The sequence below is a fragment of the Felis catus genome, chromosome E3 (assembly GCF_018350175.1).
Source record: "Felis catus isolate Fca126 chromosome E3, F.catus_Fca126_mat1.0, whole genome shotgun sequence".
NCBI lineage: Eukaryota > Metazoa > Chordata > Mammalia > Carnivora > Felidae > Felis > Felis catus.
Window position 1 is genome coordinate 6,756,583 of NC_058383.1, and position 27,523 is coordinate 6,784,105.

General features: G+C 42.5%; 3 protein-coding genes across 15 annotated transcripts in view; 2 read left to right on the forward strand and 1 right to left on the reverse strand.

Annotated features, from left to right (window-relative positions):
* Positions 1–10,078, reverse strand: LOC102901625. Its single transcript, XM_045048275.1, has 5 exons — positions 10,073–10,078; positions 9,293–9,491; positions 9,046–9,254; positions 2,662–2,825; positions 1–1,910 (listed from the first exon to the last, which is right to left on the reverse strand). The coding sequence occupies exons 1-5, from the start codon at positions 10,076–10,078 to the stop codon at positions 1,829–1,831; spliced, it is 660 nt and encodes a 219-aa protein (XP_044904210.1). The 3' UTR covers positions 1–1,828.
* On the forward strand, positions 9,340–27,508 carry ZNF655 (zinc finger protein 655). Of its 8 annotated transcripts, XR_006591136.1 has the most exons (7): positions 9,340–9,471; positions 10,444–10,606; positions 11,780–11,865; positions 12,266–12,392; positions 19,707–19,811; positions 26,851–27,106; positions 27,342–27,508. XR_006591136.1 is itself a non-coding variant. In XM_045047840.1 (6 exons), exons 2-6 carry the CDS (start codon positions 10,471–10,473, stop codon positions 21,749–21,751), a joined length of 1,848 nt encoding a protein of 615 aa, XP_044903775.1. In that variant the 5' UTR covers positions 9,340–9,471; positions 10,444–10,470; the 3' UTR covers positions 21,752–26,165. The 8 variants fall into 8 exon arrangements, 7 of the variants coding, with proteins under 7 accessions (XP_044903775.1, XP_023102906.1, XP_023102902.1 ...); XM_045047840.1 differs by lacking the exons at positions 26,851–27,106; positions 27,342–27,508 and adding an exon at positions 20,358–26,165; XM_045047841.1 differs by lacking the exons at positions 26,851–27,106; positions 27,342–27,508 and adding an exon at positions 20,358–26,165 and having other exon boundaries at positions 9,354–9,471; positions 10,441–10,606.
* The window catches only part of TMEM225B (transmembrane protein 225B), a 28,288-nt gene continuing 28,106 nt past the window's right edge, over positions 27,342–27,523 (forward strand). For 3 of the 6 annotated variants that reach the window (XM_045047850.1, XM_045047846.1, XM_045047849.1), the window contains exon 1: positions 27,363–27,503. The gene's annotated coding sequence lies outside the window, so the exon portion shown is untranslated. Of the gene's footprint in view, positions 27,504–27,523 lie in introns of all 6 variants that reach the window. The other 3 variants (XM_045047853.1, XM_045047854.1, XM_019820468.3) reach the window with 3 other exon arrangements.

Here is a 27,523-nt window from a genome sequence, read left to right on the forward strand (position 1 = left end):
TAAATTCCAAATATAATTTTATTAATAAATACCATCTACCAAAGAAACCCTTAAAAAGTACAAAAACCACATTTCATAGCACTTTTCATTAAGTGCATCTCATCACACTTAATGCGATGGGTGTGCTTGCCTGTTCATAAGTTCATTCCAGTCAGGAACACATGAGGATAGGGCCACACGCATGTCAGGTGCACTGTTGAGCCTATTTCTTTTGTTTTTAATCGTGTCAAGATGGAAAATCCTAGTTCACACAAACAGGTAGTTGTGAATGGTAATAGCAGCAATATGCTCTTTCTACTTAGCAGTGGAAATTCATCTTTAATTTTAATCCAGAATGCTGACAGACTTAATGTCTTATAATAATTCCTCAGTGTGAAGGATGAACTGAGCTGCAATAATTCATTCTCTTCTTCGGGCACCAAGTTTAACTCAATGATTGATTCTGGGGTTTGAAATACAAAGGGATCTTTCATCCAAATATTTTCCTTTATTGATTCAAATTTCTCTTCTGGGAAGTAATGATGAAAGGTTTGAGACAAAGAAGTGAGATGCATCAATATCTCTGATTTTATTTCTTTTAAGCAGTCTTCATTAATAACGTTCTCTTCAATATGCTGCAACAGCGTTGGGAACATATAGTAGCTAGGGCGATTGCTTTTAAGTCTTGCTTGCCACAACAATAATGTCTTTTGGAATCCTAGAATACATTCAAGATACTGAAATATATCATTGTTCTTCCCCGGTACTTTAAAATGTAATTCATTAAGAATGCCAAAAATATCACTCAAATATGCCAATTTTGTTACCCATAGGTCATCTTCAAGAATATTTGCCAAATGAGATTGCTTTTCAATGAGAAAAATGTAAATCTCATTCCTGAGTTCATATACTCTGCTCAATACTTTTCCTTGAGACAGCCAACAGACTTCTGTATGAAACAGTAAGTGGGTATGGTTAACTCCAATCTCTGAACAAAATATTTCGAGAAGTCGGCTGTTTAAGGAGCTTCCTTTAATAAAATTAACAATTTTCACTGCGTTTTTCAATACATCCATTAGACCTGGTGGAATTCCTTTGGACACCAAAGCTTCTTGATGAATAAAACAATGATTCCAAAGAGCCTTGTTATGTGTTACTTCTAACAATTTTTCAATAACCCTGCTGTGTTTCCCAGTCATATTTGCTGCTCCATCACTTGAAATTCCTTTACAGTTTTTCCAGTTCAATTTATATTGACCAACAATGCACTTTTCTAATTCGGTAAATAAATCTAATCCCGTTATAAGTGAATTTAAACTTAAACAACACAACAGGTCCTCTATAAAGTCATCTTGCCACACATACCTGACATAAATCAAGAGTGTTGGGCAATTTGCAATATCCATGCTCTCGTCCAGTTGGATTGCAAAATCTATACCAGACTGCAGCCGTGTAATAAGCATTGCCTCTAAATGGTTTGCAATTGTACAGATTCAATGAGATATTGTATTATCACTAAGGGGTATAGTTCTTAATTTATCAGCTGATTTATCATCAAAAATTGTACGTACCATATCCATACATGCTGGAAGAATAATTTTTTCAGCAGCCGTGTGAGCCATTTTCTCTTTTGCCACTCGATAGGCAACCAAATATGATGAGAATAAGGCTCTCTCATTCATGGTTGTGGACCGACTAATAAATTGTGGGGATAATTCTATGCTATTTCTTCCCCTTTGAAAATGGCCTTCCTCATCTTCATCTTCCGCCTCCACTTTCACTATCACTATGCCTTCCACCTCCTGGGTGGCCTGTGGAGACAAATCTGCGGTATCCCTTGATTCAACAGTCATTGTTCAGGTTCGAAGAACTGGCTCACTTGATCCAAATAAGGTCCTAGATGTTTTATGAGGCCAGTTTTTGCTATCCTGCTGAGCAGAAAAAATTTAAAATAGCAGTATGAAAAAGTAACATTGTATTGCCATGCTGCTAACATCTCATCCAAGTAGCATGAAGACAATTCACTAAATCCAATGGCATGCCACAGTAGATGCCGGATAACTGCCATTCATGTTAGCTGTGTGTAGGCAGATTCAGTACATCACATTATTTTATGTATACAGCCCATTTAATACCCACGGGAACCTTATGAAAGACACCAGTACCCCTATTTTAAGAAGCTGAGAAAGATTAATGTGCTAACAACATAGCAAAACAGATTCACTACTCAAACCCAAGTCTGAAGCCCAGGGTCCTGTGCTGCCACACTGCCACCTAGTCACTATAAAAAAAGCTATCTGGGGGCGACTGGGTGGCTCAGTCAGTTAAGCGTCCGACTTCGGCTCAGGTCATGATTTCATGGTTCGTGGGTTTGAGCCCCGTTTTGGGCTCTGTGCTGACAGCTCAGAGCCTGGAGTCTGTTTTGGATTCTGTGCCTCCCTCTCTCTCTGCCCCTCCCCCATTTGTGCTCTGTCTCTCTCAAAAATAATCATTAAAAAACATTTTTTTTTTTTTAAAAGCAATCTGGTCACTCTGAAAGTGACCAAGTATGGTGGACAGAATTACCCACTGGGGCACAGAGGAAAAAAAAGTTAAAACATGTATTTATATTTTAAAAATACTGAAACCCATTTAGCCTTTCCTGATAGCCCCATTTTTTGGTCCCCATCTCATAGCACTTACATTGTTAGCACTTGCGTTGCTGTTCTTATCTTCACCTTCCAACTATTAAATTTTCTTTCCTCATTTCTCTCCATTTTTAGTGATAGATCTGAAAATTCCATCTGTCTCTGCCATTTAAAGATGAGGGAAAAGGCATCTTGGTCTTTGCCATCTGGGTCAAAGTTCTAAAAGCAGGGACGGGGGAAAGCACACGTTCCTAGACATGTTCCCTCCTGGTGGAAGTATGAATCAAAATGAAGTGAAACTCCAAGAAGTGAAACTCAAAGATAGAGGGCTGAGGTCAGGAACAGAGTCACTCCTCCCTTGAACAGACCTGCATGGAGTGGTAGTGCTCATATTCTGGGCAGAGCAACAGAAAGACTGGGTTTTATTTTACATTTCTTGAATGATCCCAGCACCTAGTCCTCTTTTGACTTTAGACTCACTGAACTGTCTCCATTTCTAGTTTGATAGATGTAATTTTTTGATAGCTTTTACCCTGAAATTTAATTTGTAATGCTTTCATGCCTTATCTCACCTAGACTGCCCCCAAGAGTAGACTTGTCTTTTGCTGTCATCGTTGCCCTTCAGTCACTTTATGTAGTTCCTTGCAACCCATAGACATTTAAAATATATGTCTGAATACAATGTCAATTTTGTGTTCATTTGTAGAAAGTTCAACAAATTCATTTTAAGCCTGGTATTTCAACACTTGGCAGGGCATGCCATTTATAAATTAAGAGACTGTGAAGTTATTTGTAAAACATCTGAGTAAGAATGGGAGGAATATTATAACAGTACAACCTTAAGGTACATAAATAAATTATGTGTCTATGGGTAAGTTACTTATATATCCCCCAGCAAACAGTAAGGTTTCATTGATCTGCTTTCCATGTATTCTCCACAACTTGGGTTGACTGCATAGGATCTCTTCAACACTGATCTCTAAGTGTTTCCTTTGGTCCTCTGACACCTTCTCTCAATAACGTAAGTATCTTTCTGGTGGCAGTGTGGGAAATGGAGATGGGGCATTAGGTTTGGCCCAGCTGGATTTTTCAGTTAAATTCATTTATCAATGAATTTACAAGTTGGAAGGGCCCTCTGAGATAATTTAGTTAATTTTACGTAGGAAAAAAATGAATGAACCCTACTGGTGGGGTTTTATTCAAAATCATCCTAATCAGTGTCAGACACAGCACTGGAAATGGCCTTCTAGTAGCCCAAAACATTTTCCACTGCATCCTCACAACCCCCTTCATTACTCACCACTTCCAAGTCAAGCACAATTACCTCCCACAACTGAAAAATCCACCTGATGTCTAAAATCATACATTTAAAATTCATGAAGTTCAGGGGAGCCTGGGTGACTCAGTTCAGTGTCCGACTCTTGGTTTCCGCTCGGGTCATTTTACCCTTCCTCAGTTTGGGACCCACATTTGGGCTCTGCGCTGCCAGTGCGTGGGCACTGTCAGTGCAGAGCCTGCTTGGGATTCTCGCTCCTCCTCTCTGCCCTCCCCTCCTCTGTGCCCTCCCCCACTGGTGCTGTCTCCGTCTCTCTCAAAATAAATACACTATAAAAAAATTAATAAAGCTCAGAAACAGCAAGGGAAAAGAGGTGTGTGTAATCTTTCCTACTGCATCCAAATCACTTTACTCACTAGGTTTCAAACACTACCACCGTTAATGGTGGTGGGCTTGGAGGTGAGCAAGTGATCTGCACACATTTACGAAGCTTAACAAATTGGTAAAAACCCGCGGAGCTTGATAGCTTCGAGAGTCTTCCTCCTTTTACATTCAGGATCTCTAGGAATGAGGGTGGGGGTGGGGAAGCCCTCACCAGAAGGAATGCAAATACGGACAACTGGGGAAACAGAGAAATTGGCCTCGGATCCTGTCTTCCACCATCCCCTGGGGTGAAGACCGAGGAAAGAAGGCCCAGGAAGAGCCCTCAGCGGACTGCCTCTTCCCGGTCCCAGAGGCATCTCAACCTGGCCCAGAAAACAAAACGCGTGCCTTTTCCACTTGGATCCAGAGCTGTCTCTGCAGAGAGAGACGGCGCTCCCTACGGACGAGGCCGGAACACAGGGCAGGGACATGGACCCTCCACCCCGTCCGGGGGCGGTGATGGCGCGAGGAGCCGCGGAACACAGCTGTACACATCCACCTCTGTCCCCACCCGTCCACCCTGGCCGGACCCACGTCTCACCGTGAACCCCGGAGACGTCTGGGGGTGCTGGGGCAGAAAAGGGAGGTGACTCTTGGGGGGAGGTGGCAAAGGGCAGCGCACTTGGACCCACACCCTCTGCTCATCACAACCTTGATTGCGGGCACATCTGTGAGTCCCACCAGAAGCCGGAAGTGTCAACACTTGTCTTTCAGAAGAGGAGTCCTCTCTAGGAACGCGGGAGGACTGTGGCCTTGTTCCCCACTCGACGGCCTTGTCTGGCTTTGGGGATCTCCCCCCTTAGCTCAGCTTTTCCCAGCCTGGTGAAGGGGGCTTAAGTTTCCTTTGCTACCATTCTTCTCAGATACTTCTGTTTCTCCTTTTTCTTACTGATGGCAATAATCCTAAGAATTCTAGTTATTAAACCATATGACTACTTAGTGATTTTGTGTGTCAGAAGAACTGAAACAAAAATGTAAAGAGAAATATCAAAGTGAAGTCAAGAATGAATGGTTTCACAAAACCAAAGTCGTTGCTTCTCTGGCGACCGTGATTACGTACTGTCATTTGAATGGGTAGTAGTTTCAAAAATTTCATCTATGGGCAATAGACATTCTTTCCAGTACTAGACGGTTAAGATTCTGACCTTGGCTAAAATTACCAGGGAGTTTTCGGCGTAATAATAATGGAATTGCTACAGTTCATCGAATTTTTTAAATTAAATTTTTAAAATGTTTATTTTGAAAGACAGAGAAAGTGCACACGTGCGAGCAGGGGAGGGGCAGAGAGGAAGACAGAGAGAATTCCAAGCAGACTCTGCACTACCAGTGCTGAGCCAAACACGGGGCTGGAACTCACCAACCATGATATCATGACCTAAGCTGAAATCGAGTCCAGATGCTTAACCACCTGAAGTCACCCAGGCATCCCCAGTAAGTCGAATTTTGCTGTCAAAATGTTATCACAAGAATTATGGCTTTTACCATTACTTTAAGAGTAGGTCAAGATACCTCACCTTTTATAAAACCATAACTGAGACCTTGAAAGACTGACACACTCTGAATTCCAAGACAAGTCTGAGCACAACGGAAGACCCACAAAAGGAATAGCCACATGCTACAGAGGGTACCAATGACTAGGTGATACTCTGAGTAACCTTCCAAGCCCTAAATAATATCCCATTCTCTTTGATCTTGCTGATATTGTCACTGTTTTCTTTCTACTTCCCTATGACTCTTCAATAAACCACTCGAGTAAATCTTTGCTCCTTCATCACTGACTGGCTCACTAAACTATGGTCCTCCTTAAAGACCTCTTGGTCCTAGAACTTCTACATACTTCCTCAAATCTCCTTCCAGTGTTCCAAGTTGTCTCTAAGAGCCATTACATGGTTACACATTGTTTTTCTTCTTTGTCTAAACCCTGCCCTTTCCCCTTTGCCCCCAAGCCCCATTCCTACACTAAAGTACTTACAAGGTTCAGGAAGATAGGTTATTGAATGCAGACAGCTGGGTATGTTTTTGTATTTATGTAGTGTGTGTGGCAGGGACTGTGGGACCTTTATAATTACTCCACTCGTTGCCTACTGATCTACTGGCACAAGGAAGACAAGGTCGCCTGGCTTCCAGTTCACTGGAACATTTAATATATCTTCTAGAAATGTTCTTCCTGAGAATCAGAACCATAACCCAGAAGACTCTAGGTTTGAAGATAGGAAGCACAAATTCCACCAGTGAGTTACTGAATATTATAGTAATAGGGGCCACTCCTGTTCCAACCTGTTGGTTTCTATACCCAAGTAGTCTTTCTATTGGAGACACACCACCATGTATGTTATTGGTTCAATGCATATCATTGCATATACTGTATCCTGGAGGACAGCTCCCCAATTTTCCAAGGTGTAACTTAGCTGTGTCTTCAACATGCCATTCCATAGTTCTATCAGGCTAGCTGCTTCTGGGTGATGAGTAAGAACCATGAATTCTGTGATTACAAGTTCATTGTCAGACCTCCTTGACTATAAACCAGATTCCTTGATTTAAGGTAGGTCTAATGGATAAGGCATTCTACAAACCCTCAGATGATGGTGCCTATGGAGACAAAGCAGTCAGAGAAGACAAACCTATATTTAGAACATGTATCAGTTCTACTGTAATATTTTACTTCTTTTGTATCTATTCATGCCTACTGTAACGGTGGACATATGGGAAAAATTAATGAAGTGCTCGACCCTTGGGAACCCTAGTAATAGGGGCGCCTGGGTGGCTTATTTGGTTAAGTGTCTGACTTCGGCCCAGATCATGATCTCACAGTCCGTGGGTTTGAACCCCACATCAGGCTCTGTGCTGACAGCTCGGAGACTGAAGCCTGCTTTGGATTCTGTGTTTCCCTCTCCCTCCGACCCTCCCCCACTCATGCTCTGTCTCTCTCTCTCTTTCAAAAAAAATAAACATTAACAAAAAAGTAACATAGTGTAAGATAAAAATTACAAATTTTGTAAGTTGGTTAATTGTTGCCACCTCTGTCATCTGAAGAACTGCTGAAAGAAAATTTTGCTCAAAAGCAAAATAATAGTCTTAAAAAAATTTTTTTTTTAAGTTTGAGAGAGAGCATGAGCAGGGAAGGGGCAGAGAGGGAGAGAATCCCAAGCAGGCTCTGTACTGTCAGTGTAGAGCCTGACATGAGGCTCGAACTCACAAATTTTGAGATCATGACCTTAGCCAAAACCAAGAGTTGGACGCTTAACTGACTGAGTCACCCAGGCACCCTGCAAAATAATAGTCTTACCACTCTTTGTTAGGGATTGATGTCTACTGGAGAGAAATGGACTTCTAAGAGAGTGCCTCTTATTGTCCTCTTACTGGAGCAAACTGCCTGAGTCAGCTAAAACTCAAGACACAAATGCACCACTGCCATAATTTGCGAATAAGGTACAACTTGTGGGGAAATGGCAACTCAGGAAAGAACTCCAAACTTATAGCTATCCTAGAGTATTAGAAGAGATGTTAATGAAAAGGAGAAATAATGTGTCATCTATTTTCCCAGGGACCTCAACAGGAACAACAGGTATCACTAGGGAGTGTATTTCTGTTCAACGCAAGACGTTTCTAACTTGCTGTACAGCAGGCAATTGACTAAGCAGTGCATCTTCTGTGATGCTGACTCCCTTGCACCGGATACCGTAGACTAGAGAGATTGTGTCACAGTAGAAAGTTGCATTAGGTCAATGACACTCAAAAAGGAAAGAAAGGGTAAGCAGATCAGAACATCCCAGAGACTGATGTAATTTGAAAAAGCATATACGATGCCACACTTTTTTGTGTGTGGATTTTCTTAATTTGAAATGTCAACTATCACTAAAGGATAATACTTGATTTGTAATCTTAAAGAAGTAATATCTAAAGGCCCTTGCGAATCCCCTTTTTGATTCTTTAAGAGCCTTGCCAGGGGCACCTGGGTAGCTCAATCGGTTAAGTATCAGACTCCTGCTTTCAGCTCAGGTCATGATCTCAGGATTCATGAGATGGAGCCGTGAGATGATGAGCTCTGACCACGTGGAGCCTGCCTGCAATTCTCTCTCCCTTTCTCTCTAAATATATATATATTTTTAATATTTTTTTAAAAATTTTTTTTCAACGTTTATTTATTTTTGGGACAGAGAGAGACAGAGCATGAACGGGGGAGGGGCAGAGAGAGAGGGAGACACAGAATCGGAAACAGGCTCCAGGCTCTGAGCCATCAGCCCAGAGCCCGACGCGGGGCTCGAACTCCCGGACCGCGAGATCGTGACCTGGCTGAAGTCGGACGCTTAACCGACTGCGCCACCCAGGCGCCCCTAAATAAATATTTTTAAAAAAGAAGAAAACTAAGAGCCTTGCCAGTCCCTAGCAGATCCAGTTCCACCATAAGACATCACATTCTGTAAGGATCCAGAAGGTCACGATGCCCTCGGTACTTCTGTTCTAGCGCCTGGCCTGCCTGTCCGTGGGCTCCGCGCTTTACTTACCCCAGTTTCTGCATAGTCCAGTCTCTCTCCCCGCCCCCCGGAACGCAGCTCTCTTCCAGTCTCAATTTCTCTAAGAAACTCCCAACTTGCTCAATGCCCTGTCCCTCGGCCCAAAACATTAATGGACTCCGGTCCCACGGTTTTCTGTGGTCCTTATACCACCCAAGAGCCTTCCATTTTCGCTTTAATCAGTGTATTTCGTACCCCTGTACTAGTTCCCCACCTGCTGACTTACAGAAGCGGGACCATTACGTCTGCCCCTCCACTCCCGGAACACGCGCGACGTGAGCGGGCCACTACCCCGCGAGGACGCTTTCCCAAACCCGGGGCTGTCCTGGTCATTACTGGTACAATGGCTACAGAGGTTGCCGGCGGGGTCAGCACGGACGAAGGTCAGGGCCAGAGAAGTAAAACGAAGAGCCCCGCACTCGCACGTCCCTGGTACTTACTCCACATCCGGGGCTCTCATCCGGGGCCCTCACCCAGGGGGCCTTCATCCGGGGCCCACCTTCCGCCCACGGCCACGGGACTCCGCCTCCGGAAGTGCCACTGAGAAGCGCCGGCCTCCAAGCGGTCTAGAGCGACCCCGGAAAGCCCAGGGCTGCCCCTAGAGCGAGGGTGTCCGCGACGGGACGGCCGCTCGGCCTGCCCCTCCTTTCGGGTGAGTTCCCGGTAGCAGTCCTGGGGTCGCGGCTAGGTTAGGCTCCCGGGGAGGAGGAGGAAGCGCCCGGGAACTCGGTCGACGGCGGTTCCCGTCCCCAGAGCGCTCCAGGGCGGGCGGGCGAGGGCCTGTTTTCCTTCAGTCAGGGTTCGCCCTGACGCCCAGCGAACCGATGGCCCCGCCGCCAGGACCCGGTGACTCTGCCCTGGTGTGAGCTGGGTTTCTGTGGCCCGCCCTCGCCCTTTTGGGATCGCGTCTTCTCCTGACAGGGAAGCGAGAGGAGGGCAGCGCGGGGCGAGGCCTTCTGAGGACTGGGCGCGAGGGCCCTTTCTGAGGGTTGTGGAAGCGGGACGGAAGCCTGTCGCGTCCTTGGCTTTGAAGGACGCCGGCCAAACCTGTTTGAAAACCGCAGCTCTTCCCAGGGTTACTGTCGGGCCAGCGGGAAGCGGCCTGCCCACCTAGTCTGTTGGCGAAGGGTCTGACCCCCCTGAGTGGAATTTTGTTATTAGTCAAGCCCGTTTAGTAATTCAAAGTGCGCTGACCGAGCGTTTACCAAATAATTTCTCAGGGGTCTGCTGAAAAAATAATAAATAATCATCACTGGCATACTTTTCTAGGTACAAACTTGAGCCTTGAAAGAAGTTTGCGTATTTCAAATATTTTAAACTTTCCACAGAACTCTATTAAGTTGTACTTTCTTGTTTGTTTGTTTTTTTCTTGAAATATCACAAATTCTGAATTGGTGGAGAGTTTAAATAAACCATATTTGGACCATATGGTTTGGTTCATAGCTATTTGAAACGGAAATTTTTCCATTTTTTCTTTCTGTTGTTTTGTTTAGGTGGGTAAATCATTTGTAGCTGTTTTTGTGGAGTATCTACAGCGTGTCAGATATTTTGCTCAGTCCGGAGGATGTAAAATAGCGGGCCGTCTTAACTCGTTACAATAATTTTTCCCAATCTCACCCAGCAGTGATGATCGTTGTCCTCCAGAACAGGGATGGAGGAAATACCGGCCCAGGAAGCGGCAGGATCAGCAATTGTCCAGTTTCAGTCTTTGGGGAGCCAGTCTGAGGGCCTGTCCCCAGAGCCTCAGTTCGCGCAGGACACCGACATGGAGCAGGAACTCAACGGGGGTAAGGCGGAGAGAGCCCTTCAGTCCAATTGAATGGGAGTTGCAGTGGGGCTCCCGGGCCTGGTACTTAGGAGGCCAAGAACTTCGATAAGAAGATGGCCCCCAGGGTGTCTGGAAGGGAAGGACAGATGTGACTCAGTTCAGTCCTGGTCTTGGGCTCTTGTATTAAGGACAGCCTTTCTTTCTTTAATAGGCAGAGTGGTGGCATTCACTCTGCTTTAGCTATTTTTCGCTCGTACAACCTTTACTTTATCCCGGATTCATTTCTAGGATAATGCTGCTTTTACTGCATCTCACAATCCTCGCCTCCTCGCTTTTACTTCCTCTTAGGTTTAGGGCCCGTCTCTCCCCCTGTTCCTTTCACTTAGTTTCTTCCTTCCTTGATGACTTTGCGAGCTTTGCCACCTGCCATTCTGTTGCAGCTGCAGTGTTTGTGACTAATCTGATTTTGGCCAAAAAAAAAAAAAAACCCAACCATTTAATTCCTTGGTTGAGCACAATGCGTGTACACATATCACATATTGACTCTACAGTAACATCTGTATGTAACATCGTGTAGATAGGTTGATATGTCTGGTACCTTTTTTTGTTTTGTAAGAACCTTCTCTGAGATGACACGTGGCCAACTGCAGTGCCTGAAATAACTTAGGTGTCAGCAACTCACACTGCGAGTGCCACGGTGTGTAGAGTGTTGCGGAAAGGATGGTGAGGAACCAGGTGACCATTCTTTATTCTCGGGAGCCTTACATGCTGGTCGTAGAGACAGTGCCAGTTCACATAAAGGCTTAACGAAATTTACGGAACAGGGTCTGGGAGAGCGTCAGAAGCTGACTAAATAACCACTGCCCTGGACAAGTCACTGCAAGTCTTTATGCTTTGCTTTGCCCATCTGCAAAACAGGTATAGTGCTTACCCTTCTGTTAGAGGAGTGTCCTGCCATGAGAATAAAGTGAGATACCAGATTTCTTAAGAAAATCCTGTATCAGGTCTAAATGTGGGTAAGGAGGGCATTCCAGTGCTGAGAAGGAGCAGAGTAGACGCACTCAGTACCTGATAAATGTTGGTTGGTGTTGCTAGAATGTTGATGTACAGAAGGGTCCCACTGACTCCCTCTTCTGTCAGGGAGCCCTGGGGAAGGGCTGCTCTCACTCTTGGCTCCTTTCTCCTCCCTCAGCTCCACCTGTTCCCCAGGTGCCTGCTCTTCCCCATGAGGGAAGCCCAGGAGACCAGGCAGCCACGCTCCTGCCAGCCAGGTACCAGGTGAGCTGAGGAACCCTCTGCTTTTCCTCAGGGACTGTTGCTACTGATCGAGTGTGGCCCTTCCCTCAACCCATCCGTAAACCCTGCCTGAATTTTTTTTTTCAATAGCAGACCCCAATTTGGAAATTGATCCTCTTCAGAAACCTGGACTTCACACAAACCACCTTCCCATCTCCCCACCACCACCAGTAAACACTGTTCCTTCTCTATCCCTGGTGCTGTGATGGGCGTTTATTAGATATTAAAGGTTATGGAACTTATTCCCTAGATTCTAGTCTCTTCTCCCTCCTCCCCAGCTTTGCTACACAGTGGACACCCTCTTTGTGTCATCTCCTTCATTTTCTGGCCGTGATGCTCTAGTGGCCTCATTCCCCAGCGCAGCCAGGCTGTATTATTTCAGGAGTTTGTGACATTCGAGGATGTGGCTGTGCACCTTACTCGAGAGGAATGGGGATGCCTGGACCCTGTTCAGAGGAATCTCTACAGAGAAGTGATGTTAGAGAATTATGGGAACGTGGTCTCAGTGGGTAAGGACTTTCTTATTATTCAGTTTACCTTTTAGGATTTCTTTACTTCCTTGGTTTCTGAGGAGGTGTGAGGTCTCTGAGAACGTAGTGTGTGGCTCAGATTCCAGATCTTAGAACCTCTGAATCCTCCATCTTCAAGGTCATCTCCTCTGAGAGTGGGTTTTCTTTGGGGGTTTCAAGATGAGACGTTTTATTCCTTATTTGTAATTAATGATTGCTGCTTTTGTGGGACATCTGTTCCCTGTTAGAAAAGGGAAACTTGCTTGTGCTTGGCTTAAGTTCTTGACTTCCCTATCTTTTCTTTTTTTATGAGAGGGACCCTAGAGCCTCCCAATCCACAACCACTTTCTTTCTTGGTAATTCATTGTTTCTGTATCTGAAAGCTTTCCATTTTCTTTGGAAAAAGAAATGCTTTTTTTTAAGATAGGCTAAAATCCTTGTTGAATAATCCCTCGCCTCTTAACATCCCTAAATTCACCTCTAAGCAGGCAGAGTTGGAGAGATTTCATTTAAAGACCTGACTCACTGTGAGTCTATTTCAGTGAGTCATCCAGATGGTAGTTCTAAGTAACCTCACCCTGGGCAGAAGTATCAGCTTTAAACTGAGTCTCTCCTGGGTCATTTGGATGGTACAGTAGGCTGCTGGGCTTAGGCAACCTGTAGGGCTATTGGCAGCCCACTTGATTTGAACATCCCCCCTTTCCTCCTTTTTTGCCTGTCTCTGCTGCTTTTTTTTTTTTTTTTTAATGTATGAATATATTTAATCACACTCTTCTTTTCTCTCTCTCTCTCTCTCTCTCTCTCTCTTTCCCCTCCCCCCCCCCTTTTTTTGCTTTGCCTATGCTGGTGCCATCCAGGGTGTTCCTTTGTCTCCTTGATTACACTCAGGATTAAAGAAGTCTTGTTATCTGTGGGGAGGCATTCTGCCCACTGGAAGGTTTTTAGTGTGTTTCCCATTCCTGGCTCTTTGATCTTTGTAGGCATACTTCTCCGCCTTCCTACCACCCGGATTCATAGTGTGAATTCCTGCCCGGCCCTGAGTCATACCCAGGCAAGTGCTTTCTCTGGAGAAACACTTGCAGTTCTTTCAGCAGGAATCTCCAAGAGATGGCCCAGGTATCGGCTTCCCATCGATATTGCTCGGCCCCGCTCGGAAACTCCTTTTCCACGATTGTAAGATATTAACACTTGATCGATGCTCTCAGGATGCCATCACTATGTAAAATTGCAGCTCCTCAGATGACCTTTGTTAAATTTCTGAAGGGCCGAGGAGGCCCTCCGTTGCAGCCAGATGCATTTTGAACCTGAGTTATGAGTTCATTCATAAGCCACGGTTGGTGGTCATCTATTTGTGTTCTGTGAAACCACAAAGTTCAACTCCAGCTCTTCAGTTATGATCTTTTCATGTTATTTTAGAATGTGGGACATATGCTGTGCACTGTTCTTTTCTGAGTGAACGTGACCCTGCCATTTCTGTTGCCTAATTTTCCTGCAACCCCTGGCCTTTCCTCATATTTAACACTCTAGTCTTCTCCTTTACGTCCCTGTGGCCCCTTCCAAGGCCCTGCCTTTGTCTCCTTTACTCTTTGTGGTGCTATACAGATTGACGCATTTATATGACTTTTCCGGATCAAGTTTTCCTTAGCTCTGTCCTTCACGGATGGGAGATGGGAGGGCAAAAGAATTGAATTTCCTTATTTCAGGGTATTAAACTGAATGTATATTTAACAATTTTGTAAACTGTAAAGTGATATGTAATTGTAAACTACTGTTAATTTTATCTAATAATTACATAATTTCCAACAGTTAACCTGTCTACTTTTTGGAGTAAAAAAAAAACCTTCTTAGCACTTTAATCAGCCTAATAGCACAACATGCTGTTGGACTGAATTTTTTTCTCTGTCATCTCTGCACATATACAGGACGTGCATGCACACTCACACCTAATGGGTACAAATGCACACAAGAAGCCCTCCTATTCAACTTGCTTTGGTGACCAAGTCAGCAGCATCTTTTTAGTAATTTTAAAAAATTTTTTTTAAATCTTTTTTTTGAGAGAGAGACAGTGCAAGCAGGGGAGGAACAGAGAGACAGGGAGACACAGAATCTGAAGCAGGCTCCAGGCTCCGAGCTGTCAGCACAGAGCCTGACGCGAGGTTTGAACCCACGAACCATGAGATCATGACCCGAGCTGAAGTCGGCCACTTAACTGATTGAGCCACCCAGGTGCCCCAGTAATTATTTTTTACAAAAATTAGGAGATGCTCTTCATTTTTGTGGGCTCGGCAAACTTCACCTGAAGTTTAAGATTTTACACTTAATTAGCTTAATGTTTGGTGTTGTTGTAGAATAAGGACATTATAATTCAGTCCCTGACTTAGCAACCCCACTATCAAGTTCTTTTTCCCATGGCAGTAGCTCAGAGTTGTATTTGTAGCAGACATCAAAACTTTGTTCCTTTTGGATAAGTGCTTCTACTATAAAGTAGTAAACATACAAAGTATGAACAGCTGAGCTATAAAAAAGTAAGTAAAAAATCAGACTTTTCATTACCAAATCTAAAAAGAAGCATATTCTATTGACAACGAGTGGATTACTGGCTTGAGGGTCACCAAAGGGGAGTCATTTGTGACTTAGTTCAGGAGACCAGGAAAGTGGTCTGGATTCCACTTCACACAGAGGCAGTGTGGGCAGGTGCCTTTTTAGATAACATCATTGGAAACATGCTTATCAAAATTCTGGTTGTTGATAAGTTGATAAATCAGGAAGTGTTTGACACATACCTTTTACTTTTTGAAGTTGATGTCATGAGGACAAAAATGATTTTCTATAGAATGTCTTTTACTGCCAGTCTATTTACTATTTATTGAGGAGTCAACGTGTTACGAGGTACTGTACATATCTCATTTAATTCACCGTAACCCTGTAAGGTAGTTATTATTCTATTTTATACGTGAGGAAACTGAGGCTCAGAAAAGTCAAGTGATCCACTCAAGGTCACAGCTAGGCTTAGGACTCAGATCTGACTCTGACACTTAGGCTCTTTTTCACTATTTTACCCCTTAGAACAGTTAGTCCAACCGTATATAGAGTGCTTGTGTGTGTGTGTGTGTGTGTTTAATGTTTATTTATATTGAGAGGTAGAGAGAGAGAGAGCCTGAGCTGGGGAGGGGCAAAGAGAGGGAGAGAGAGAATCCCAAGCAGGTTCTGCACTGATAGTGCAGAGCCCGATGCAGGGCTCGAACTCACGAACTGTGAGATCTTGACCTGAGCCGAAATCAAGAGTTGGAGCATAACTGCCTGAGCCACCCAGGCACCCCTATAGTGTTTTTTATATTCTTATGGCTCTAATACTCTGATGACAGTTAGAAGTAGCCATGAAAAATTGGACAGAAGTGCATAAGGCTGTACAGTTTGGGAACAGAAAGAGCATGCATTCAAAAGAAAACTGTGTTAGGGGTACATTCCACTAAAATAGGTATCTATGCAAGAACAATACTGCTAAGGAGAGATTTTATTTGTGTATTTATTAAGGACCAAGAAGAAAGGCATAAAGCTTCCATGTGGCAAAAATCTTAGCATAACTGTTTCAGGCAACAAACCAAATAATGAGGTAAATTTTAAATGTTATTTATTTATCCAAGGTTCTGTTTAAATTCAAGTTAGTTAACATATAGTGTAGTACTGGATTCAGTTAAATGTTATTTTTAAAGACCAAATTAAGTTAAAAATAAATCTAATTGGAGGACTGTAAAGGTTTAAATAGAATTAATCAAAAGGCTTTAATAAAATAATTTTAGATAGGGAAAATTTAAAGTAAATGCATATTTTTGAAAGCATAGAGTTTTGACTTTATTTTTTTTTTTTAATTTTTTTTTTCAACGTTTATTTATTTTTGGGACAGAGAGAGACAGAACATGAGCAGGGGAGGGGCAGAGAGAGAGGGAGACACAGAATCGGAAACAGGCTCCAGGCTCTGAGCCATCAGCCCAGAGCCTGACGCGGGGCTCGAACTCACGGACCGCGGGATCGTGACCTGGCTGAAGTCGGACGCTTAACCGAGTGCGCCACCCAGGCGCCCCTAGAGTTTTGACTTTAAAATTTAGGCAAAGGCATTCAGATCAATGACAAGAAAACCTGCCTTCATGCTTCCTGTGACCTTTAAAATGGTAGATTTGGAAAGAATGTAAATTGTGAAATCAGACTTGGGTTTATCTTCCCAACTGTGATATATTGAACAAATTATTTAAACTGATAATGATTATCTTCATCTATAAAACATGAAAAATAACGTATGCCTTTCTGGGTTTGTGCCAGGGATTAAATTAGATTAAATTACGTGTGTAAGTACCTGGCTAATAGTTACTTAAATGCTTTTTTGGAAAGGACTGCAAGTGATATGAGATATAGACCAGATTTTTATATATTTTTTTATTTAACGTTTATTTATTATTGAGAGACAGAGAGAGACAGAGCATGAGCAGGGGAGGGGCAGAGAGAGGAAGAGATGCAGAATCCGAAGCAGGCTCCAGGCTCTGTGCAGTCAGCACAGAGCCCGACGTGGGCTCGAACTCATAAACCGTGAGATCATGATCTGAGCCGAAGTCAGATGCTTAACCGACTGAGCCATCCAGGTGCCCCATAGACCAGATTTTTAAATACAAACAAATTTCAGGAGCGTGTTTGAATTATTTCTTGATAGGGGAATTTCCTCAAATTGAATATTGCTCATACTGTTGCCAAGGAGTTAGGATTTTTATTATAAGGAGAGTTTTATTTCTTTGACATTAAGTGATCTTTTTAGTTTCCTTTTAATTGGAACATCCACGACTCCAAATCTGTTGGATCTTGGCTCTCCATGTATTATTCTAATAACTTTCTCTGTTATTTTTATTGTTTTCACCCTTTACTCCATCGTCAACGTGTTGGTCCTCTGTTCTCTTTCTGTACGAATTTTGGAGGAAGGGTTTCATTCATAGTCATTGTTTTTTTACTAGTAGATTATGTAAAAGCCAGGCTCTGAAATAAGACTGGCTTTGAGCCCTAGCTTCGCCTGTCATTGTGACCTTGGGCAAGTTACTTAACCTCTCAGTCTTCATTTTTTATTTGGGAAATGGGTATGACAATAGTTTCTACTTTGTAAAGGTAGGATGAGTATTAAGTTAGTGAAAATTTGTAAAGTTCTTTGTGTGGTACTTTGCACCTACGAAATGAGCAGTAAACCTTAGCTTAATATTTTAATGATACTGATGATACAGGTGACTTTAAGTCTATTTCAAACCCTGTTCTCTCATCTAAACTGTGGTCTTGTATTTCTAATTGCCCAGCAGGCATTTTCTTTTATACCTGACTGCATTACATTGGACACAGTCTAAAATCAAATCCTTCTGGGTGGCTCAGTCAGTTAAGTATCTGACTTTGGCTGAGGTTGTGATCTCACGGTTTGTGAGTTCAAGCCCTTCATCGGGCTGTCTGCTGTCAGTGCAGAACCCTCTTCAGATCTTCTGCCCACTTCCCCATCCCTCCCCCATTCATGCTCATGCTCTCTCTCAAAAATAAATAAACATTAAAAAAAAGTTAAACAATCAGGGGTGCCTGGGTGGCTCAGTTGGTTAAGCATCCGACTTCGGCTCAGGTCATGATCTCAGGTTCGTGCGTTCGAGCCCTGTGTTGGGCTCTGTGCTGACAGCTCAGAGCCTGGACTGTGGTTTGGATTCTGTGTCTCCCTCTCTCTCTGCCCCTCCCCTGCTCACACTCTCTCTCAAAAATAAACATTAAACACTTTTTTTTTTAATAAAACCCTTTTTTCCACATTGTTGTGTGTAGGTGACGTAGGTGTATAGAGTAAATAACCAAAATTTGCTTCAGTTATCAAATACTTAGAAACACCTTAGTTAATACTGAGTTAAAGTTGCAAATTATGTTGTCAGAATTCTGAGCAAAATATTTGCTGCTTCATGCCACACTAACTTTTTAATTTGAAAAATTATTTCATTTGGTATGGAGGACCTTAACTAAATAAGCATCCAAAAGGGGAATAGACTATTAATGCTCAGCAGGAATTCAGAAACTTAGTAAAGCCTTTCTTGTATCTGTTCTCATCTGCCTGCTCATAGGCTCTCACATGGAATCTCAAGAAGACAGCTGTTGGTTTGTAATATTTTCCAGGCCCAGTGCCCTTTTAGAAACACTGGTTACCTGTTACATGTTAACACTAGGACACAAAATTGGCATTCAATAAGTAGCTTTTAAGTAAATGAGTCAAAAGAAATGCAAGATAGAAGATATATTGTCACTGCTAATGAGAGTTTATAAATAAAGTAGGGATGATAATTCCTGAAACCAATTAAATAAAAGTCCATAAACTACATTTTATAGTGACATGTCAGGATAAGAGAACAATAACAAATTGTGTAGATATTCAGTAAGTGGAGAGGAAGGCTTTTGGATTTGAGGGGCTTGAGCTAGACCACCTCGTATGTGTGCCACAAGAAGCTTTCTGGGCTGAACATGTATAAAAACTGCCCCTTTAGTACTATAATAGTTCTGCCCCTCAGGATCAGACTGCTTCTTGCTTTTACTTTGAAAGAGATTAGATCCTAGCAATTCATTATATAAGCCAGAAAAAGACCGTTTTTATGTGGAAGTGCACTTTTATTGCATTCTTCTTTATACCGCATTATAGTTAGTTTGTATCTGTCTCTAGGTACTTTGCTTATAGGAGACACCCCATAGATGTTTGTCGAATAAACAAGAGTGTAAGCTCCTAACGGATAAGAATGTGTTATTTTTTTGTTTCCTCATGTGCCCTGAAGCAAATTGAGATTGGTTCTTAGAGCATTTATTCAGTCTTCACTGATTCTGTTGCTGCAGTTTAGCACACCACATAATAGATGCTTGAGTATTCACTTTCTTCCAGTCCAGCAGAGTTATATTTTGATGACTTCCCTTTTGACCAGGTCTCATATTTGTAGACCAGGTCTAATACAAAGGTTGATCTATAGGCAACAGCTAAAGAGTGAAAATGATCACTTCTGTGAAAACACATAAACACCCTTGCACAGATTCCCTTGTCTGAGTACTATTTAAATGAAAACCTCTCCCAAAGTCATCAACTTGCCCTGTAATACACCCGTTTCTGGAGCACCAATAGGAGATCCTTGTAGAGGATCTTTGCCCTTCTCACTCTCCAGGCCTTCCCTACTGTCTTCTGAGAATTTACTTTCTCTCCATTAGCCATTAGTTAAGAGAAAAAGTGGCTGGTGTAGTATCTGGGGATAAATTGCCACATCCCATTTCCTTCTCTATGAGCAGGATTTCCATTTCCCAAGCCTGATGGGATCTCCCAGCTGGAACAAGATCTACAGGTCTTTGATCTGGAAACTAAGAATAGAGAAGTCTTAAGAGATGACTGCTCAGGTGAGTAAGGTAGAATCAATCAGATGGAATTAGTAGGGAAATAAGAGTTCAGTTGTGGAGCCAAGTTGTAGCTGCTTTGGCAATCAGAATGAAGAGCTCGGCCTGTATACCAGATGGAGAGAGCTCCTTCCTTTTCCCTTCAGTTTTGATGACTTCTTTGCATTTATTTTATCCCTTGTCATCCACAAGTTGTACTGGGTCCCTACTCAAGTTGCTTATCTATAATTCTTTTTGAACTATTTCCCTGCTATCTCCTTTGAAACACCTTAATTGACTACCTTCTTGCTCTGCTGAAAACCCTGTTTGCACCATACCCTGAACCATTTCATTTGGATACTACATCACTGCTCTTAGTCATGCCCTTATATCTGCTGTTGAGATTCTGTACCAGTACTTCTGAGTAAATAAACTTCTCTCATTTTAGTAGATTTTAGATTAGTTTTCTCATCTCTGAGGGGTTTTTTTTTTGTTGTTGTTGTTTGTTTGTTTTCCCCTAAGCATAGGGTACAGATTACATTTGCATTTTCTATTTATATATTGAATCAGATGGAGAGACCAGAGAAGAGAACAAGCTGTTGATTCCTAAGCAGGAAATTTTGGAAGAAGTACATTCATACAAAGTGAGAGTAGGAAGACTCAAAAAGGATATTGCCCAAGTTCCTGGGACTAGAGAAATGTCTAAACCTGAGGACAGATTAGAAAGGCTTCAGGAAATCCTAAGGAAATTTCTCTTCCTGGAGAGAGAGTTTAGGCAAATAACAATCAGCAAGAAAACCTTCACCAGTGAGAACAATGAATGTAATGAACCTGAAAAAAGCTTCAGTCTGGACTCTACCCTTGATACAGATCAGAGAGTTCTTAGAATACAGAATATTGATGACATTGATAAGTATGATATGGGCGTAAACCAGAATTCAGCTGCTGGTAAACATGAACAAATAAATCTAATACAGGATGTTCAGAGTAGTGAATATAAGGAAAGCTTAATGGATCTCTCCCACCTTAGTAAATGTGAGAGCATTTCTGCCACTGAGAAATCCTATAAATGTGATACATGTGAGAAAGTCTTCCATCAGAGCTCTGCCCTTTCTAGACATCAGAGAATTCATACCAGAGAGAAACCCTACAAATGTAAAGAATGTGAAAAATCTTTCAGTCAGAGTTCAAGTCTTAGTCGACATAAAAGAATACACACTAGAGAAAAGCCCTATAAATGTGAACCATCTGATAAATCCTGTGAAGCATCTGATAAATCCTGTAGTCAGAGCTCAGACATAACTCCACATAAGAGGATTCACACTAGAGCAAAATCTTATAAATGTAGTAATTGTGAAAGGGTCTTCAGTCGTAGTATACATCTTACTCAACATCAGAAAATTCACAGAGAGATGCCCTGTAAGTGTACTATATGTGGCAGTGACTTCTATAATACCTCATACCTTGTTGAACATCAGAAAGTCCACTGTGAAGAGAAAGCCTATGAATACAATGATTGTGGGTTGACCTTTGTTAAACATCAAGGAAGTCATCTCAGAGAAAAGCCCTATACGTGTAATGAATGTGGAAAAGACTTCAGATTGAGTTCCCATCTTATTCAGCATCAAAGAATTCACACAGGAGAGAAACCACACAAATGTAATGAATGTGGAAAAGCTTTCAGTCAAACTTCATGCCTTATTCAGCATCACAAAATTCATGGGAAAGAGAAATCCTATGAGTGTAATGATTATGAGGAAAGTTTCAATCATAGCTCAGATCTTGTTCTTCAACAAGAAGTCCTCTCTAGAGAAAAGGCCTTTGATTGTGATGCATGGGAAAAGAACCTCAGTCAGAGAGCACACCTTGTTCAACATCCAAGAATTCATACCAAAGAGAAACCTTATGAATGTGATGAACGTGGGAAGACCTTCAGTCAAATTCAGGCCTCCTTCAATATCTGAGAGTTCATACCAGGGAGAAATCATATATGTGGTGAAGCCTTCAGTCACAGCTCAACCTTTATTCATCAGAGAATCCGCACCAGAGAGAAACTGTCTGAATGTGATGAATGTAGGAAAACTTCATCAACATCTGCAAACCCATACCAATGAGAAATCCTACCAATATATTGAATGTGGTAAATGCTTCATGCTGTTTTCATACCTTAGTCACCATTGGAGAATTCATACTGGAATAAAATTCTGCCACTGTAATGAATGTGAAATAGCCTTCAAAGAAACTACCTTGTTCAGCATCAAATTCATTCCATGCAGAAAGCCTATGAATGTAATAAACATATGCACATGGGAAGATTCAGTCATATTCTACCCCTCATTCAACATCATTCCATACCCAGGAGAGGCCATTCAAGTGTAGTAAATATGACAAATCTTTCAGTGAGAGTTCAAGTTTTTTTTTTTGTTTTTTTTTTTTTTATCCTTAGAAAGTCCAGACTAGAATCTAATCTAATGCAAATGGAAAATTTTACCATATTTCAGGCTTTACTCCACATCAAAATACTGGAGTGAAAATTTTATATAAAATTTTAATATATAGCCCTGATCTTTTTCATTGCAGAAGAATATAGTCTGAGAAGTGACTTGGTGAATGCAGTGCTGTTTCCTCACGGCATTCTTTTATTTAATAGGTGGTGTATGTAGATATATAAACTTTATTTATGGAACTCACTTAAGCTATTTTTAAAAATATGGCCTATAAATAATTTTATTTTTCCTCAAATTGGTTCCTGTTATAGCTTCTCTAAGATATTGTTAATACACCAATGTACAAACATACTAACTTCTGGAAAGTAGCTCGTTTAGCTTTTTCTGCTGTCCTCAGCCCAAGATTTTTTCAAAACAGACTCTTAGGTCTGCTGTTTCCTGAGCATCCTACTTCCTATTCCTTTCCAGCCACAACACTTGGATTCCTGTTGATTTCTCCATTCTCTTAGCACCTTCAAATGATGGTTTTCTAGTGTTAAGCTTTTCACCAGCAGGTATACCGTCCCTACTTGATGTTGCTGTCTTCTTTCCTAAAGTTGAAGCATCTTCCTTTAAAAAGAATTGGATTTCCACGTCCTGTCCATCCAAGAGTTTGAAGGATTCTATCTCCCATGTATTTGGGGCAGGCAGCTAATAAATACTTTCAAATGACACCCACATTCTTAGCTGCCTTGTCTGCATCCACGGCCCTCTAATAAGAGATAAGAACATCAGGGAGCCAACAACACGCCTGGTGGTCTAGCTGCATTCATTCAGCGCCTAATCTGCATGGTGAAGTTTAGAACTATCTTAATATACTTCTGTTGAAGGCCAGCAAAATGCTCAGGTCTGCTTTTGATAGAGCAAAATATAAAGAACCTATACAAAAAAGTCTGAGAACTTCATAAGGGAATGCAACTTTTCAAAAAAGATATTGCTGCTCTTAGGTAATATCTCTAGAGAGAGTATTTCAAGAGAGTGTCAGGTCTGTTCCTGGTAAAATTTTAATTACTACGCTTGGTTCTTTATCTGTTTGAATTTTTGCCCCCCAGTCTCCCTCATCAATGCAAGACAGTATTTGAAGTGTGGGAGCTTTGTGTATAATTGTTTATTCATCATCACGTTTTCTGTATTATACCAGAGTCCACAGACCATATAAAAGAACTTGGGTTTTTTGATCACAGATGTTGGGATGTCCAGAGTTCAGGGTCACTGTTAACACTTCGCCAAGAATTCATGATTCTTTAGGTGATGTCAAAGCATTTTATTATATTTTGTTATATGTTTCCATCTTAAGCTTCATAACATTTTGTGAATTAGACAAGTGTTATTTAACATTCTTTTTGTCATTCCAGCAAGTGAGGCCTTTGTGATTCAGATGTTACAATATTCACTAGAGATCCTCAACAAATATATAAAAATCTATTGCTTATTCTATTAGCCTCTTATGGCTAACCTCTAGGATAGTTCTACGACTATATTTTGCCGCTTAGCCATCAGCAAGCATAGGATCTTATCAGGGCAAAGTAGAGAACTAAATGAATTGATTTAAATGTAAAAGCAAATGAAAATGCATGTTACTTTCCTTGTCTATGAATGTGTATCCCTTTATGTACAGAGACCAGTGGTCACTTCTGTTAATTATGAAACAGATTAATCCCTAAATAGCAGAATATGTAAAAAATCACATGTATGCAATTGGTTTAGGAATGTGCTTTTGTACTTCCACTTGAATAAAGGTGTGTTTGATACTCAGAATCTGTTTCAAAAATATCTAAAGGCCTCAGCCAGAAGCATTTGAAAATCTTGGAGTCACCTTCCTGGCTGCAACTCACTTCCTTCCAGAAACCTGCTTCACAACAAGAGTGGATCACTCTCCTTCATACTGATACAAAGCTTGCTCTTCCACAGACTTCTGGAACAAAGTCTGAATGTTTAGGGTCTTAAAGGTTTTTCGATTGGGATGTTGTTGGCACATAAATAGATTGAGGTTTCAGAGAGCTAGGCAGAATAAGTAAAACGTTTAAAAAATGAGAAACCAAAATAATTCTCAAGGAGAATTAACTTGTCTGTTTAAGCTTGCAATATTTAATCAGTCCAGTATGAGTTTGTGTTCTTATTCTTTTAATCTTGAAGACTGGGGAAGGAAGAGACAAAATCTAATAGTTAAGGTACATCTAATTTTATCTGTCTTCCATCTGTCCATCTACCTACATGTATGTGTATGTGCATTCATATTCCAACTTAACTGTCACAACAACTCTGCAAGGGAACTAGCTCTGTATTCCAGAGGAACTGAGGTATAGAGAGGTTGAAGAACCTGCTAGGTTCGGTCAGCAAGTTAATGGCTCAAAGGCCTGACACCCAAGCTTCCCATCATCATGATGTTGGTATTGGACATCCCAGAACCTGGAGAAGTTTTCTTTGGTAGCTTTTCATTCCCTGTTACATCCTCAGTGATTGACTATTACCAGTTTGCAGTTGATCCTGAATGCTTCCAGAGCTGTCTGGGATACTAGGAGACAGTACCTTTGGGGAGCTAGTCAGAGACCCTGCTCCCTGAAACAGGCTTAGATAGTTTTGACAATGACAGGCCACAGGTCAGAGCTCCCAAATTCTTACCTCCTGTCAAGGTACCTCCACGCCCATTACTAGATTTATATTTACACTTCTCAGTGCCCAGAATATGCTTTTTATCCTGCTAACTGGAATTTGCTGATTGATAGACTTGTATTCTTAGGTTTACTATCACTTCTGGTTAAATTATAGCAGTGGAGTAAAGTGGGTAATGGGAAAATCAAGTTTGATTCCTAGGTTTTTGGCTTGAGCAAAAGAGTGAATAGAGGTAGACTAGACAGATGGAGACCACTGGAAGATGAAGGAGCAAGGGGAGGATTTCAGGCAAAAGAGAGCATGTTGGAAGGGTTTCAGATGAAGAAGTATGGCATCTTTGAGGTAATGACGCTCTCTGGAGTAATGTCTCACCCTAGGAAGTGGGATGTAGGCAACTGAGGAAATTTGAGAATGAAGTTCCAAAGAGGCCCCTGAGGTATCATAACTGCAAAGCACAATGGGATTCCCACATCTGAAAATGTAATCTCAACGATTCTTTTCATTCATTCAGTAATACTATTGCCAGGTGCTAGGATATTCAGTAGTAGTAGCCTGTGGGTACAGTTAACATACAGGAATCAAACCATTAAACAATGAAGACTAAAGCAGATTAGTTACCAAAGCAATGGCTTTGGAATTAGACTTACCTATGTACTTTGCTGTTTACTAGCTGTGTGACTTTGGAAATTTTACTTAGCCTCTCTAGTTTCTTCGTCTGTACAATGGTTAACAGCATGAAAATTAAATAAGATAATGTAAAAGGTACTGGTCATATGTTAAGTGCCAAAAAATTACTATAAACACCAATATAAAAACCAGTGAACATATAAGTGTTTGGCATAAAATCGAAAAAAGGGAACTAAGGAGCAAGTAGTTAGCAGTGCAGGACTAGCATTGTCCAGGGGAGTACCCTGGATTTGGAGAGCTTAAATATGAACTTGAGAGACCATCAGGAATCCTAGACTGGTAGGAATTGCCTCCCCTTAGGCACTCCTTACTGGAGTCATCAAACTGTGACATCTGTCTCTTTTTGCTAACATTTGTATCCTAATGGTATCACATCTTACACTCCCTTCAAAAATTCAAGTGCATGGAGGAATGAGTATTTAATCCCAGACTGGAAGGATGATTTCAAGCAGATGGTGCACTGTACAAGTCAAAGAAATACTGGAATTTTTCATTTTGCTGATGGATCTCATTCACTCTTCACTTTTAGAAAATGGTTAACCTCTTATATTTGTATTCCATCCATGTTTATAAATTTACAAGTTGGGCATAATGACAGTGTCTGTCTTTCTTTCCTGCACTTGCTCATTTACAAATCTCCACTCCATCTAACCATTGTCCTTCCTGGGCGCAGTTTGACTCGACGCTTTGGTTTGAACGGGCCAGGGTTCTAAATGCTGCCTTTACTTGCTTACTGAGTCTGCAGTTTCTGGCACTAAAATTACAAAAAGTACGAACTTCATGGGATTGTCGTGAAGATTAATGAGATTAGGTCAGTTTAAGTACTCCATAGCTGGTAACTGCTATTTCGGAGTTTAGCAGGAAACTCCCCTTATCATGAACAAATTTCCCTAACATTTTTACTGTTTCAACATGTCAAATATGCCCCTGGCAAACTCCGGGCACTGTAAGCTCTTTGAATCTTGACCCTATTTCTAAGGCTTTTCTTCCTCTTTTAGCCCATTGGTACAGATACGTCCTGCTTACTTATACACTCGAGGCGCAATTGGGAGGCGCTGGGAGTAGTGAAGGGGGAACACTGGTCAAGTTGAAGCCACAAAGGGAAAGGACTGGCTGGACTGCGGGCATAGATATGAAATTCGGGCCCCGCAGGGTCCCCGACTTGTGATTTGGAAGAAGAGAGAGAGGTGAAGATGGGTGGTAAAACGGCAAGGGTCAAGGGAGGAGGCAAATGGTGTGCACACGGGACAGTAGCGATGAGAAGGAAACCAATTTAGACCCTAGGTCCACTTGGGCAATGAAAGGACATTGCCCAGCCTCTCTCAATCCCTCCTTGGAGAAAGACGAACGCCAAAGGAGGCCCCATCTTCACACCGCTCCCGAGTCCGGCTCCTCAGCGGCCCTGGAGAACCCACGATCGAGAGGAGACCTCCGAGCTGCCTAGACGGGACCCGGAAGTGCGCGCCGGGGAGCCCGAGTTTCCAGCCCTGCCCCGGGGGCCGAGGTGGCCGTCTTTGCGGAGCGGCTGCGCGAGTGAGTGTCGGGGCTACGGGCCGGGGCTCCGGGTCTGCGCCGTGGCTGGGGGCAGCTCGGACTGCGGCGGGGGGCTCGGGCCGAAGGGATGCCCGTGGTGCGGGGTTGGGGCCTCAGGCCTGGCCGCGCCCCCGCGCAGGGGCCCAGCCGGCCCGGGGAGAGTGAATTGGGAGCCTCTCCGGGGAAACCTGCCGTTTTCCCTGCATCTGCCCTCTTCTCCCTCCCTTTTCTGAAGTGACTGCCCGTCCGTTGTGTCGCGCTCTGAAGACATTTTAGGGGAAGTCTTGGCCTTGGAGCAGCACCAGGGATTGGACCCAGCCCATGGAGAAGCTGCCTGAGCAGATGTCCCCGGAGTCCCTGTGCCCATCCTCCGAGCAGGAGCCTCGAAAGAGCAAGGGTGAGGAGCTGACCTAGCTG

Excerpts from the sequence above, each read along its gene's own strand:
- LOC102901625 (XM_045048275.1), bottom strand. Across the intron at positions 9,255-9,292 it reads CCCGGATGAAGGCCCCCTGG|TACCAGGGACGTGCGAGTGC; the intron begins GTGAGGGCCCCG and ends ATGTGGAGTAAG. Across the intron at positions 1,911-2,661 it reads GCAACGCAAGTGCTAACAAT|CAGGATAGCAAAAACTGGCC; the intron begins GTAAGTGCTATG and ends TTTTCTGCTCAG.
- ZNF655 (XM_045047840.1), top strand. The coding sequence starts at position 10,471 with ATGGAGGAAATACCGGCCCAGGAAGCGGCAGGATCAGCAATTGTCCAG. Across the intron at positions 11,866-12,265 it reads TCCTGCCAGCCAGGTACCAG|GAGTTTGTGACATTCGAGGA; the intron begins GTGAGCTGAGGA and ends GTATTATTTCAG. Across the intron at positions 19,812-20,357 it reads CTTAAGAGATGACTGCTCAG|ATGGAGAGACCAGAGAAGAG; the intron begins GTGAGTAAGGTA and ends ATATTGAATCAG.